The sequence below is a fragment of the Notothenia rossii genome (genome assembly GCF_949606895.1).
Source record: "Notothenia rossii genome assembly, chromosome: 9".
Taxonomy (NCBI): Eukaryota; Metazoa; Chordata; class Actinopteri; order Perciformes; family Nototheniidae; genus Notothenia; species Notothenia rossii.
This window is the reverse complement of record NC_136907.1, coordinates 9622040-9638561: the sequence shown is the minus strand read 5'-3', so window position 1 is coordinate 9638561 and position 16522 is coordinate 9622040. Positions and strand designations below refer to the sequence as shown.

At 40.5% G+C, this 16522-nt stretch overlaps 1 protein-coding gene across 2 annotated transcripts in view; it reads right to left on the bottom strand.

The window, feature by feature from the left end:
• LOC307017578 (multidrug and toxin extrusion protein 1-like) overlaps positions 1-16522 on the bottom strand; it is a 34191-nt gene that overhangs the window by 4595 nt on the left and 13074 nt on the right. The window contains exons 1-6 of one of the 2 annotated variants that reach the window (XM_079647183.1): positions 2720-3282; positions 2428-2608; positions 1302-1403; positions 617-685; positions 325-473; positions 134-176 (exon numbers count right to left, since the gene is read on the bottom strand). In XM_079647183.1, the coding sequence (XP_079503309.1) occupies positions 134-176; positions 325-473; positions 617-685; positions 1302-1403; positions 2428-2607 (543 nt within the window). In that variant the 5' untranslated portion in view covers position 2608; positions 2720-3282. Of the gene's footprint in view, positions 1-133; positions 177-324; positions 474-616; positions 686-1301; positions 1404-2427; positions 2609-2719; positions 3283-16522 lie in introns of those variants that run through there. The other variant, XM_079647184.1, reaches the window with a different exon arrangement.

Below are 16522 nucleotides of genomic sequence, written 5' to 3'. Positions count from 1 at the left end.
GACATGCACACAAACCTATAGAACACCCTACAGGAAAGGGAAAACCCCAAAAAGCATAATATGACCTCTTTAAGACATCCATGTGTATGAACATAAACAAAATATTTTAGGAATAAAATGAGGACGAACTCACAGGCAGAGCTGGCATAAAGATCTTAACATACAGCTGGGAGAGTCTTTAGGATAGACAAAAAAAGGGGGAAATGGTGAAAACATGCAATAAATAACACAATTGTTTGATTCATGATGGATGAGTGTATATGAAGCATTCAATGTCAGTTTATGCTTTTATAATGCACTGATTTTGAAGTGCAGAGGGTTCACCTGGCGACCTCTTTGCTCTGCCTGACAGCCAAGAGAATGGGCTGAGTGTTAATGAGTACGGCCCAGCAGGGGAAACAGGCTAAGAGCAGAATCAGAACTCCCCTCTGGAGTATCACTCCTACGCGCTTCAGGTTACCGCTCCCATAGGTCTGCAGGGAACGGGTCGGAAAAACAAGGAAGATAAATAACGCTTACTCGTGTGCAATTTGACTCAGGAAAACAGATCCGTAGGAGCATAGTGTGAACGCAGCGGTAACTGGTCAGCACTGACCTGGTTGTAATAATATAATACCTGAGATATGAGAGTATCACATGCTGACGCCAAACCACAGCCAATGGAAATACCTGTGACATTTATTACCTATATTGAAAAGAGACAACATAAAACACAGATTCATGAATTGATAGATAATTCAAATCAACCAAGTAGTTAAATTATTTTTAAAATACTTGATTCATACTTGATATTGACTTCCTTAATAGATGCACTTCGCTCAGAATACAAACTCATGTTTTCAAATTAAGTAAGCTATAGGTAAAACACAACAAAGAAACAAACAAATACATATAAATAATAGAAATGAAAGTAAACACATATATCTTAAGTTAAAGATAAAAAAAGGCAATGATATGCACAATGGGCTAAGATATAATTATAATAATAATATATCGGATTTTATAGAAGTTTTCCGAATACTCAAATACACTTTACATAAAATAAGAACAGAAACAAAACAAAAGCATAAACAATAGTCCTAATCAAGAATAAGATATGTTCTTGTTATGTCTTCCAGTTGCTTCAATTCATACTTCATCAAGAGAACAGATGGATGACTTTATAAATATATTAGTATATGCACATACGGTACCCAGCGTTACCCATGTATATATACACACAAGTAGTTACATCCCATTTCAATAACAGTCAAACAGACTGCCAAAAATAGCTAAAGCTAAACTGCGTTAACATCACTCACGGCTATCGCTAACGCCACCCCCGCCAGCTCGGTTTTCCCCAGGTGTCCGCAGAACACCATGCTGACGAAGCCGATCAGGAAACTCATCATCTGTGAAATAACCTGGAAAACAAAAGCATGCTCGTCTGAATAACTATAAGGAAATTAATGAACTTCAGCAAACATGAATGAGACATGAAACTCCACATGCAGCCCGTAAAGTGACTGACAGAGTTATTATCCACTCATTGGCATCTGACGTGTGTTATGCTTTGGTTTTACTGCAGCTCCTTTGTATTTCTGAATGTCTTTACTACTTCTCTTTTCTTTCTCGTTCTGGTGATTGCTGGTGTAGGTTTTTGACAGCCTTTGGCATCAAAAGGTTTTCATAAAAGAAAACGAAATGTCCTCATCTATCAAGAACTGGCTTTGTGCACGAAGTGGAAGAAAGGGGAAAGTGGATACATGCTGAACTATTTTTCTTTCCCCTCAAAATGTATAATTTTCTTTTCAGGAGAGACACTTACAAAAATACAGTTCGAAAGTCTATGAGTTTGAGTAACTATATATACTGTTTATAAAAGCAATTTGGAGTCATTTAAGGGTTACCTTTGAACATCTAAAACGTCTTCCAGTGCTTAATGAGTACAGCCAACATATCACACTGAATGTGTCTGATAATTGAGCTAGTGATTCCTCTAATGCATCTATTTAGGCCACTGTAATCTGTTTGAGTTAAAATGATGCAACACTTTTATTACTAGCCAGGCAATTCTTTGTCCAATTAGTCCCAATGGTTTGCAGTTATTACCCTGTTAATGACTGCTTTATTAAAGCAGGAGGCAAATTGAAAATAATTACTGGTACAGCACAAACCCCAAGTGGAAAATTAAGCAATTTAAGCCTTTTTCAAAGGCATCTCAGTTGTATACACTTTTATCATGGTAATAAGTGACTTTCACGGTAAAATACTCTTAATTACAGCCGGTTTTGAAAAATTTACAATCTTAACAGCCTCAACAACTGATGGAGTTATTATGAGTCACACTCAGTCACTCTGAATATTGTTGCAGACTAAGTACCTCTAGCTCTGAAAATGATTGGTCTTATGAACAAAGAGTTGATTTCCATCCAAACACAATCTTACCACAGGCCCTGCCAGTTTTAAAAAGTGAACAATTTCATTCTTGAAGTCCACAGGTATCCAGCGCTTGATGCTTCTCAGGCAGGATCTGCAGTGCGAGTCCACACTGTGAGTAGCAGGAGAAGCTGATTCATCTGTTTTGGACTCTCCATTTACCCCTGTACATGCAGCTAAATCTTCCATACTGAAATGAGATTTGGCAGAAAACAAAACTCAATCCCAAACTGAATGATCGTACTGTACAGTTCCCCTCGGACACAGACAAGAAAGCTGGGAGTAATCAATAACCAATTACCTGGGTAATAATCAATGGTGAAGGCAATGTCTGCTCACCTAACTCTCTGTCTGTGAGAGTGGGCTGTTACTATACAATATGCTGGGGCATATCCACCCCCGACCCACCACCAAGCTGTGCACTCCCCTAAAAACGGTGCCAAAATGAAGCTGGTTGTTTACTCTTGGCTGTGCTGCAGTGTCTCAGATGTTCACTGTTTCACCAAAGCTCAAAGGAATGAAACAGTGTGAAGACACTTGCCTATGATTTAACACAGTGTATGAGTAACAGAGTGCTCATCTGGTTAAACCCTGCCCTTAACAAGACACTAACGGGAGGTGGGATGACTCATTATAATTTCACTTGAGAAAGTTTAGGAAAAGTAAAAGATGACTGTGACAATTCATGTGACACAAGACGGGTGATAAGTATCTGCAAGGGCACAAGCACACAGGGAATTAAGCAGCTCCTTTCAGAAGAGAATAAGCTCCGAACATTACCAGCTCAGACGGCATAGCAAGCAACTAGCTGGCGAACATAAAACACTGAAAAACAGTTATATAAGATGTTTATTCTAAAAAAAGAATGATTATCTGAATGAATGATAATCTTGCTCCATAATGCGGGGAAGTTAAACAGAAAACGAGTTTGCCTAAAAGATGATAAGTATGTGTTGGGTTCACAGATAGTTGTTTTTTTGTTGCTATTGCAGGTTTCATTACAACAATTACATAAGAGGAAGTAAACATCTATGGCATTTCTAAGAGCGGATATAAAAATAAACCTAATTAGCCAAAGATTCACACTTTTTTGTTTTCCTTGTCTTAAATATATGAGGATCAACTGGGCCTGCTATAAACACTGAATTAAATATTAAGATGTAAGTGAGTTATTACAGTCACTAAAATATGTAAATGCAATCATCTGAGCACTACTTTACATGTAATAGTTTTTACAATAGTTATTACAACAAAGTTCGACATCATATGTAAGAGCTATTTCAGAATATCCATTTTATTTTATTCAACAAACAGCTAAAAGCTCAAAGTAGAATTCCCATCTTCTTTTGCTGTCGGCTGTCAAACTATCTCATGACGGCAGAGATACAAAAAGACCTGACGTGGTGTGACTCACTCATATATATTTTTCGCCTCACTGAGGTAAATCACTGCGCCTGTCACTGTAAACAGCACACTTGCTTGTATCCTGTCGCCTCTTCGTGTTTTATTCCTTCTCCCATAGTAACACCTCTGGTTGCGGCTGTGTGAACCTCCCATCGGGTGGTGCTGTTTTGCTCTGGTTGAAACTCAAACGATCAACATTTCTGGCACATCAGCCTGCTTCACTGAACTTTGAATGGATTTCTTATAATTTAATCAAATCACTCTAAACATATGCTTCTCCTTCAGCTGATTCAAACACAGCCAAGCTTTCTGCAACATACCGTCCAACATATTATCAAACTCAAATTAGCAGTTTCAAATGTTTTTCTTTGCTTCGGGGGCTAGAAGGAGACGAGAAAAGCGAAGAAAGAGAAATTAGCAGAGGCCAACGGGAGAGGAAGGGGGTGACACCTAGCGTAGGCTCTCATTCATTTCCCTGGTTCAGTGATGCAGCAAGGCCCACCGGGTCCACCCACCCACCAAATTGTATTCCTCCGGCTCCCCCAACCCAACCACACGCTCAGAATCACACACACGTAAATATGATCCACCAACCAGCGAGGCCGTCGTCCGCCGTGACGTCACACTGCAGTTCTTCTCGGGCTCCACTGGATGACAGTGGCAAGTCACCGCTTACACACCATCAGCCGTCATTCTTAATGGCGACCAGTCAGAGTGTGTGTACGTGAGTGCATTTGTATGTGTGTTTGTGTGCCTGTGCGTTTGGGTGGGGTTCGCGCCTGATGGGTAGCGATGGGGTATTGAGGAGGTGGAGAGGGCTTATTGGAGGGGGTAGGTGTTTGATGGAGGTGTAGGAGGCGGGGGCGGGCAGTAAAAATCGCAAATGAGAGGAAATTGTTTTGAGTCACAGCAGATTTGGTGGAGTGAGATAAGGGCTGATGACGGTGGTGGTGGTGTGATTAGGATTAGGGTGGGGGGGTTTGGAGAGAGTAGAAGGTGGTGGTGGTGGGGGGGGGAGGGGTGGGGTAGGGGTTGGGAGGAGTATGTGCATGGAAGAAGGTTTTGGGAGGGGTGAGACTATTTACACGCACAGTGTCCCTGTGTCAGTGTGTGTTGGGTTGTGCATTTATCTGTGTGTAGGTTGTGATTTTTCCTTCTGACTATGAGAGAGGGGGTTTGAGGGAACGATGAGGAGATGGGTGGTTTAGATAATGGCGGACAAAGACAGCGGACGAGGGCAGAGCGTGTCACGCAGAAAGATAGAGTGCGATGGAATAAGAAAGAGTGCATGAGACAAAAGAAGTGAACATTTGATAGAGAGGGGAAAAAAAACGGAGACAGTGCAGAGGGGGGGGGGGGGGGGGGGGGGTGCAGGCCGTGGATGAGAGGATGGACGAGGGGAGGGATGTTGAAAGAGTGCCAGAGTGATTTTCGACGTGTTCTCTTCCCTCCTTTGTTGGTTAAGTTGCTGGTAGCTTTGGCGGCTGGAGCTTTAGGGTTTTTTGAGAGAAACAATGACGCAGTGGGACTCGTGGCGTCTGCTCCAGCTGATAATGATGATGCCGATAACAATAATAAGTAGCTTCTAGTGGAACCCTAAAACCGCTGGCACGTGAAGCGTACGTCACACATTATCACACATGACACACTGCACTGGACACACAGACATGGCTATCTCACGTTGGCAGTGTGTGTGAGGGGGGTCAGAGAGAGAGAGCGAGACACAAAGAGACTCATGGGTGGAAAAAGAGAGAAATGGGGAGCAGAGGGGGGGAAAACAGATTATACTCGGAGTCTGTCACCTGCATACACTTGAAATACGGGATGAACGTGGGGGATGTAAGCTGAAAGTCAAAAACGAAATGAATGCGTTTTTTTAGCTCCCACTATTGTAGGTGGGCAATCTTGTGTAATTGTGCTTTTATCAGAACAGAGAGCAACAAAAAGAAAAGATGAAAGGCAGTCACTCAAAGAAAGCTAAACCCCACTGAGCAACATTATATTGAAATGTGATAAAAACTTGAATGAGATGGTGGGAGGGGGTTTGGTTCACATTTTCGTAAAACCACATTCTCCCTTTAAATGTCAAGCGCCTCATTTGAATTTCAGACTTTGTCAAAAGAAACATATAATTGAAGTAGGGACCCAAAAATGACGATATAGATGAGAAGTAATTCAGCCATGACTAAAGCAAAGGAGAATCTGCTGTCTGCTCTTTTGATGATGCTTTTGAATTTCTTCGGTGAGTCATATAGACATTTCTTGAAATAGCCACAGCAATGCTGCACTCAAATCGTGTACCAGGTGTTATAAATACGGCTTGATGTTTGGAGAATTATAATTTCGTTTTGATGAGGAAGGTTGGCAGAGACAGCAGAGTGGGAGGTATTCTCCTGCAGAAACAAATTACAATCGTAACATGTAACTGTCTCTCAGGAAATTAGGTTACATTATGCCTTAATGAAAACCTTGTCTGACCTGCGCAAACCGGGACCATGGGAACACGTTATAATCCCAGTGTTGATATACACAGTGCTGTCATAATGCAATGGACGAGCCTTCTCAAATGCCACCAACCCTGATTTGTCTTCAGTGACTCATCCAGCCTCTAAAACAATGCGGCACCGTGCTGCTCGCTCCCTCATGACACACTGTCCTTTCCATAGCACCCTTGATGAAGCTGCGGGTTTGTCCACAGGGATAAACACAAACAGACAGCACCAACGGGTGTCTCCATTCGCACAAGCAGAAATAAATAAAAAACAAGGATCAGAGGTAAACCGATTTTTGAGGACATCTTGTATGAACCAGACAAAAGCCCCCCATTAGGCTCTCGGGGGCTTTTGTGTATGTTTTTGTGGTGGGGTCGTAGGGCTGGATTACATCCATGATAAACAAATGCTTGGAATTGATTCTGTGCTTTGTTGACTCATACAGTCTGAAGAGGCTCATTGACTGTGGCAGCTGGTTGACCTTGCAGGGAAGGCAACCTGTTTCTCTCACTTTCAGTTTCACCCTTGGGAGGTTTTTTTTCCTCTCGTCTGAGGAAGTGAAGCAGGAGATGTTGTTTCTGACATGAATAGCGGCACCTGGACTCACATACCTGGAACATAGCAGCATTGTGTGACGCTTTGGTGTCTAAGCTCTTCAAATCGATCCTTACACACTTTGACAAGTGGCTAAATTAACTTTGCATTATCTGGTTTTGGAAATAGATTGAAAACAAAGACGTTATCTGCTTTATCTAAACGCTAATCACACACGTCTTAACCTACACACTTTCAGCCTATTGGCTTTCATCAGTACCTTGGCTTTTGCCTTTTTAAATGCGGACTATAATCCTAAACACTTACAACGAACTTACACATCAACACAAACAAAAATATGGGAGTAGCTATCCATTACTGAGGTAAATATATGGATGATATTAGCTTTACAATACAATACTTTTACTTCCATGCCAGCTAAAACGTCATACTCTGCATCAAAGTTAGTCAGATTTCAATTTTTTAGCTGCTGCTGTAGTTATTATTACTCTCAACCATAAAGAAACAACACTCAAGAAAATATATGGAAACTGAAGATATGGAAAGAAAAAGGAAACGAGATATATTGGAGATGGAGAGATATAGGAAAATAAAAGTGAATATACGAACACATCTGTGTGAGTTAAGATGTTTCAACTTTAGCAAAAGATTGATATGACGATATTTCATGATTATTCTTACATCAACAAGGCTGAGACTGTTGCTGCAGTCTATGACTCAACATTAGTACTAAACGGTGATGGAAAAAAACTGGGAAGGACTTGGAGGAAACTGAGTGAATCCCAGTGTTGGAAGTAGTACTCCTTTATCCTTTACTTAAGTACAAATAAAACTTAAGTACAAATAAAACTACAATGGTCTTAAAGTACTCCATTGCAAGTAAAAGGCCTGATTTCAAAATGTTACTTCAGTAAAAGTACAAAAGTATTGTCATCAAAATGAACTTAAAGTACAGAAAGTAATAGTACTCGTTCTGCACAATGGCCCATTTCTGAATACTATGTATAATAAGTTCAGAAGAAGCTGTACTTCAGATGTAAAAGTACTCGCTATGCAGAAAGGATATTTTCACAGTAATATAATATTATGGTTATTATTTATCCTGTTTTTCCTAAATGTAAGAGCATTTTATTGTTTTTTGTAGACAAAATGTAGATACTTAAAATACTGTGTCATTTGACATGCAGCAGTGCATTATACCATATCAGCATTTCATGTGTTTTTAATATGGACAAAGTAACTCTGAGTGTTAAAATAATTGTAGTGGAGTAAAAAAAAGGATATTTTTACCTTTGAAATGTAGCAGGAGTAGAATTAAAAGTAGGATCAAATGGAAATACTATACTTTAAAATAATACTTAAGTACAGTACTAAAGTAAATGTACTGTCAATGAATATGTGGTTAGTTCTAGAGATGTGTGTTTGTAACTTGTTTCCTGTTATGATGGCAGAAACAAACTGAGTAATGCCCCTTTTGTTTTTGTATGACTGATTCTGGATCAAATGTGGGAAAGTGTAATGAATCTCTTCCGCGTTCACATGCACTTGGGCGAGGGCAGGGTGTTTGTGGATGTTTGTTCATGTGTGAAACTCTCTGTTTGAACAGAGTTTGACCAAATATGTAGTCAGACTCGACAGTTAAAGGTCGCAGCCACACAGAGTAAAACAGGCGTTCAAAGCAGTGGTGTAAAGTAACTAAGTACATTTAATCAAGCACTGTACTTAAGGACAATTGTCTGCTAGTTATGTTCATATACCCAACTACAATTCAGAGGTTAATCGTGTACTTGAATCTAATTTGCAGATTTTGTTTAATGATGTAAAATATAATCAACACTTAAATCAGACTTTAATTACACCTGGAGTAAATTCACAAGCTACCCTGCAGTATACAAAGTCATTACAACTAGCTGCACCTTTACCAGCTTTGATAACACTTAAGTGCATCAATAATTAAAATCAAAATACATAATATATATGATTCTGAAATGGGACAATCTGCATAATGAGTACTTTTGACTTTTGGTACTTTACATGTAAGTCCATTTTGGTGCTAATCATTTTGTACTTTTACTTGAGTGAACTTTTGAATGCAGGACGTTTACTTGTTACAGAGTATTTCTACACTCTTGTACTTGTACTTTTCCTCAAGTACAACATCTGAGTACTTCTCCAAACCTCTGGCTGTGACCAGGCCATACGTTGAGGACTAAGAGACGTAAACGCGCTGAATGCTTTCTCAACAGTGTAAGGTTTCCAACTCTGTATATAATAGCGAAACATTAATAATCAATAGGTCTCTCATTGACATAGTTGCCATGACAACACCGTGGAAAAAGCTTACGTGTGGTCTTTCACAGGTGGACGTTTCCCAATCTCCTGAAAGTTACATAAGCCACTTAACCAATATGTTTGCGAAACGAAATGCTTAAAAAAAAAAGAAATTGCACGTGGACCATGAAGGAAAAAAAAAAGTGCCTTCAGAAAAACGTGCTCAAACGTTTGCACAGGTGTACAGAGAGGCTGAGAGAAATCACCAGCAAGAAGGTTACACAGGGAGAGAAATCACCAGAAGGTTACACAGGGAGAGAAATCACCAGAAGGTTACACAGGCAGAGAAATCACCAGCAGGTTACACAGAGAGAGAAATCACCAGCAGGTTACACAGAGAGAGAAATCACCAGAAGGTTACACAGGGAGAGAAATCACCAGCAGGTTACACAGAGAGAGAAATCACCAGCAGGTTACACAGAGAGAGAAATCACCAGCAGGTTACACAGGGAGAGAAATCACCAGCAGGTTACACAGAGAGAGAAATCACCAGCAGGTTACACAGAGAGAGAAATCACCAGCAGGTTACACAGAGAGAGAAATCACCAGCAGGTTACACAGAGAGAGAAAACACCAGCAGGTTACACAGGGAGAGAAATCACCAGCAGGTTACACAGGGAGAGAAATCACCAGCAGGTTACACAGGGAGAGAAATCACCAGCAGGTTACACAGAGAGAGAAAACACCAGCAGGTTACACAGGGAGAAGAGATGGCCGACCAACAGCAGCTCCAACTCAACACAGAGCATTTTTACTGCAGTTAGAGAACCTAAAGCAGCACAACCAGCTACTACTAATACAAATGGACTGAATTCATCTCATTCTTGTTCAGGGACATGAAAGTGGATGGAGAAAATGGGGGGGGGGGGGGGGGGGGATGGTGCTGCATGTTGGTGATGAGGCTTGAAAAGAGATGAAGCTGGCTGGGGGGGGAGGAGGGATGGGGGAGGACTGAAGAGTGTGAGTTAAACGCAGCGAGAATCAGAATGAACGAGGACAAGATCTGCTCCTTATTTCCCATCTTTTTATTTTTTATCCTCAAGGAGGAAACGGAGACCTAATGCTTGTGTCTACCGGAAACACTACGCTGCGGATATCAGTGGTTTCTGTATTTAACATTCAAATAACTGCAGAGTGTTCCCACCCATTTGTAGAATTGTGAAGGCGAAATTTAGCTAATGTTGCTGTTGAAAGCTCACCTCATTTTACTGTCAGGCTGCAGAATAAATGCTTTGTTTTTACAGTAACCTTGCGCTATCTGACAGCCAATGAAAAATGAGTCAGTTTAACATACAGCTTTGCTAGAAAGTCCTTTTCCACTGAAGAAGCTGTTGTGTTGCGATTAAGAAATCAACAGACAAGCAAGGTTTGTTTATGCCTCTGTCTTTTCTCTTATTTAACATAATGTTTGTCATTGGCTTTAAAAAACGAAAGCTTGACAACCTTTACGAAAACATGCGAAATAATTGAGATATTAGTTAAGAGTAGTAGGTTATGTGTTGTCTGGCATAAACTGCAGATCAATAATGTATTAAGGCCGTTTCACTCAGTTGGCGTCTGATACCATTTAATAAAAAAAACCTCACATGGGATATTTGGATATAAATATGAGTGAGAAGAGCTTTTGATTTGTGTATTGTGCTGTTTAAAAATTTATTAATTGAACGAAAAGAAATGTGCATCGTTATAATAAGAAAATATAAATAAATATATTTGACGGTTCCAAGTTTGAATGGTTTTATTGGAAAGTAAACTAAACGTGTGGAGGTGTCAGAAAGTTGGGGAAAGAAAACAATCAAGGCATTAATGAGATGAACAAAAAATAGAATATTGAAAGGTTTTTTTTCTCCGACATATCTGTATAATTTCTAATGATTCAGTCATGTTGAATAGAGCACATTTGACGCAGTCTTTTCAAGCCCGAGCTAACGAGAAGGAGCAGAACGGTAGCAGAAGGAAATATGTACACAGGATACAGATGGTTGATTTATTTGAACTAATTACAATAACTGCAACATCATGCTGGAAGTAAACCATCTCAAGTCTAATTTCTGTCTTTCATTAACATTTTGTTCGACAGTTTATCCTAATCATCGTGCTGATATCCTCAAATTCCCTGGCAAGGCTTTTCAAAAGGTCAAACCATTTTGTATTCTCCTTTTGATTTTGAAATTCCTCCGCTTTTTTATTTTGAAGTTGTCATTTTTTAGATTTGACAATGCGGCACATTCAGTGAATGCAGTTTACGAAACAATATGGCATTGTAGCCATGCAGCTGTGGGTTGTGATGGCAAAGTCTGTCTCTTTTGGGTCTGTCCGTATGTATGTGTGTGTGTGTGTGTGTGTGTGTGTGTGTGTGTGTGTGTGTGTGTGTGTGTGTGTGTGTGTGTGTGTGTGTGTGTGTGTGTGTGTGTGTGTGTGTGTGTGTGTGTGTGTGTGTGTGTGTGTGTGTGTGTGTGTGTGTGTGTTGCCTACAGGTGACTCATCGCACTGCAGATGACCACAATGTTTTTCTGCTGCTTGAGCGTTCATGGATCTCTTTCTACATTTCCCTCTCCTATGATTCTCAAGCTCTCCCTCCCTCTCGTTGCTTCTGTTTTTCTCTTCACACCCTCCTGCTATCACTTTCCATCAGTGTTTTCTTTAGGCATTATAAGCCTGTATCCCCAGATTACATAACGCCCTGCCTCGTACAATTCTGTCTGGACGCCACGGAAGTGACGTAGAGCAAATAAAGAGACAAAGGAAACGGAACATTTACATTTTGAAGCACGTTTCATACACGCGTTTCGGTTTCTGAGCACTAAATTGCAGAAGGCTGGCCACCGGCAGCAGAGCGAGATCTAGCCCAGGTATAATGAGCCATAATGTCATGTTACAATCTGATTGGCATAGCCATCGTCACAGAGAGGGGCGGGAAGAGGGGATGGAGACAGAGCAGGAGAGACAGAGAGAGGGGGGACATAATAATGATGATGATGATGATGATGAGGGGTCATGAAACGAAACAAAGGCAGGATGACAAAAAAAAGGTTAGGATCAATTTGTGCCTTTCACATCATTTTCTGCCTCCCCTCTTCCTCTCCGTCTCTCGCCCAGCGTCCAATTCACATCAATCATACATCCATTTACCTCATCCCTCTCTCACTTAGTCTCTCCTCCATTTCTTGTCCTCTGCTTTCCTGTAATCTGCATCCAGTGCCAATGATTTTGAATGTTTAAACATCATTTCAAATGAGAGCAGGTGTTTCCTTGATGACACATTTTAATGTTTACTGAACAGTGGAGAGGGAACTAGAATTTATATTTAATCTACAAGGCCAGAAAACAACATGTGCACAAACTAACAAGGATAGATTAATTTATCAGCCTTTCTAAAAAAGCACCACCGGTCTTATTGAAAATGATTTATGTTGTAAAAAAATTAGGTTCCTGTGTTGTTGATCATGTTCATCTTCAAAATGTTGTTTTTTCACAATATTATTGAATATCAGCTCAAATAAAATACATTGCATTATTTTTACTTAATAAGATATTCATTGTATTGTATTTAATACAACATGTTTAGGAAAGCATAATGACAAAAATAAAAGTCTGTAAAAGGTGTTGAAACTCACATGCACGTATAACAGGGTCATATCAGTTAACATGAATCTAAATACCCCTCTTTTTTTTGGTCGAAACTGCTAATAATTGGATATTCAGTGATTTTTACATCCATCATAATCAAAGCTGATTGTAGATTAACCTAATCTTGGACATGCACATGTTGGCAGGCAGGATCTCACACACACACACACACACACACACACACACACACACACACACACACACACACACACACACACACACACACACACACACACACACACACACACACACACACACACACACACACACACACACACACACACACACACACACACACACACACACACACACACAAACGGAGCATTTACATTGTAATTACCCCTGAGCCCCTCTCTGGTCCCTGTGGGGCCTCAGCCTGAAGATGGTCTCAGAAGAGTCCCAGTTGTCCCATTGAGGAGATCATTAGCCTGGTTAGAGTAATCCACAACAGTCCCGTGTGTGCGTTTGTTCACAGGCATACGTGTGTGTGTGGGGGTGTGTGTTCCTTGTGTGCTCATGTGTTAAGCATCTGTTAAATGGACTCCACGGCCTTTATAGTCGGTGGACATTAGCTTTATTGAAGGGATCTGAAAAGTTATTTAGTGACAGCTGGGATTTCCCTCCCCAGGGACGGAGCTGCTGACTGCTCATGATAGCAGCCATGAATGAAAGGGGAAATAGGCGTTAAATTGAAAGACCTGGAAAACTGCCGGGGAAAAACACCCCTGAATACATTAAAATAAAAATAAAAACACACATTAAATAACCTACAGAAAATACTTATTTTATTCATTTTCATTGTGTCTTTATTTTATAAATGTAAGAAAATGAAGAATGAGGTTTTGTTTTTATTAACTTTACATCAAAATCTTGATTTATTTATTTTTTTGAACCTCAATGAATTTACACTATGATACATTTGAACATGAGGAACAATTGTTTATGAACAATAGAAAAATACATTTAGTTTCAGTTTCTATCAGAGAAATACACCTGCATGTTGGAGTGTTTAAATGTCATGTATTCTGCAATTTAGAATATTGAATCTGTATCAGCTTTCTTTCTGCAGGGTTATTTGTATATATGAGAGGCAATGTGGCTGTGCTTTGTGTACTTTAGGGTTGCTTGCTGTTTATTTTCCTGACAGCTTCAGACTGCAAACATCTGCATGCTGTTGCATTGTGTGATGAGCCTCTAGACTCTTTGAACCAACGTGACCCCCGCCAATCAGCGGCCCTTGCTCTTTCTGATTCTCCTTTCTCCCCCCTCTGCCATTTTCCTCCAACCACTGTTGTTCGGAAAAATTATCCTCTCTTTGCACTCTGCTAGAAAAAAAAGAGTGGAGTGAAGGGGCACACAGAGGGGGGGGGGAGAGCGAGAGGGCAACTGATTGCTCCTATTGTTTAAGAGTGAGGCCTGCAGCCTCATGGGGGGATAATTGCCACACAAGGAGGGTAATGTGTTTGGAAAAAAAGACAAATTAAAATAAAGGTGGTTGAAAAGGGCTTGTAAAGAGGATGCTGTGGATTAGTTTAATCCACACATTATAAATGAAATGTGAACGAGTAAAACCAACACACATACATTCACGTAAAGTATTATGAATGATATTGATACACAGTGTGTCTTTTATTCTGGAAATCTTTTATTTTCATGCTTTTATTTGTGTCAGTTAATTAGAGCACTTGAAATAAAATGGCCATCCTATATGATGACATCAAAACAATACTGAGTAGTGTATCTGTTCCTTTGAAAGCTTCCACTAAAGAGACTGCAGTGCAGGTAAAAAGGAACCTGAAAAGGAGAGCTGTGGTTATATTATGTAGGATGTTGATACAAAAACAAACAGGAGATATTTTTCACTGGGTTTGGGGAAAAAAGCCAGAAAATAATTATTCATTACCCATCGCTTTTTTTTAGGCCCAAATGGATATTTGAGACGTTTATCAAGTCAATTTAAATATAGTATTAAACTGTATGGCTTTTCATTATTTTACAGTATTGAAAACAACATCTGTTTTATGAATTGTGAATACATATGTTCAAATTGAGCTTATCTGCTTAAGAAAAAATATCAATAATTGTCCATTATATTGGTTTCCTGAAAAGCTAATATTCTTATCATAGTTCGCTTAGTATTTGAGGTAAATGAACAATATCTTTGAATTTCCCTCACAGGAAATGTACATTGCTAAAAATACACGCAGTAAATAGCGTATAATACAGCTGTCACGCTTTCTTTTGTGCCTGTTTCGGAGAGCAGGCTCCGCCACCATTTCCTGCTATTCATTATGTTCTTATTCTACTTCTTACTCTTATTTCAATCTGTATCTGTGTGTCCTTTGTTTCCCGTCAAGCACTTGGGGGAAAAGTGCAGGTGTTAAAAGTGCCTTTTAAATAGACTCAACTTGACTGGAGGAGAAGTCATTTCTAAAGCAGCGGAGAAACGGCATATGAATGTAAAGGATAATGATATTATGTACGGTAGATCATTTTGTAACACTTTCCACACTCTAATCACTCAGATGCGGTATTTTATAATCACAAGCCTTGCAAGTCTCATTCAAAACCATACAAGCATAAATAATCCGCAAAAAAACATGACAGGTGATGCAGAAATCCTGCTCTTACGACGATGACCTTTAACCAGCAGGATGACTGGAACATCACGCGGTGAGAATGGTATTGTGAAAACTATCAAGCGTGAATCTGGGAGAGAGTTGGCTTTACTGCGTCATCAAAGCGAGTCCTGCACGTCCCTCCGTGTGTCTGTCTCTCTTTCATATTCCAGTCACAAGCTGTGTGGGTGAAACTGCTCAAAGGCTACAATTTGGTATTTGGTTTTCTTTTTTGGGGTGGGGGGGGGGCTTGATAAGTTTGTGCTTCAAGGTCTGTCTGGGGTGGGTTGGCTGCACGCTGAGAACGTGCATGCTCAACACGCTCGTGGCCATAATCGTTTAAGCTCGATACGGAGAAAAGAGATTCAGTCATTCAAGTGTGCTGAAGACTCTGGGAACACGTTTGAGTGCTCACAGCGTGCGCCTACATCTGTGCTCGTCTACATACTTGTGTGTGTGTGTGTGTTACAAATTAGTGTACTTGTAAGACTATTATTTGTGATATTATTTTGTGCGAGTGTGTGTAGGTGTGTGTGTGTACAGTGTGTCTAAATTGGAAGGCTGTAATTAAATGCGTAGACCTCTCCACTATCTCCTCCTCCAGCCAGCGCCAGTGACGCACAAACCGCAGCACAGCCATGAGTCATCAGGCCCCCAGGATCACCACCCCTCCTTCTATCTCTCTATCCCTGCCTCCATCCACCTCTACACAGCTCTCTATAACCCTCTCTGCCTATCACTACACATTCCTATGTACCACTCTTTCTAAATTACCCAGCTTCGCAGCACGACGCGAGCTGCCGCTTTTTTCCCTATACACTCCTTGAGATTCGTGCTCAATTTCCTCTTCAATCCGACACGCTCCCGTTTATCTCTCCACATCTGGCCGTCGCTCTCCCTACAACACCCCCGCCACCTTCCCTCTTCACTCGATCTGTCTTTACCCTCTTTATCTCCCCTGTTAACCTCTCCACGCCCACCCGTGAACCCCGTGGGTTATTAAGTTTGCCACAGTTGCAGGCAGAAGGGGAAACACGTTGTGAGGAGAAAGAGATTGAAGGAGTTTTTGGGGCT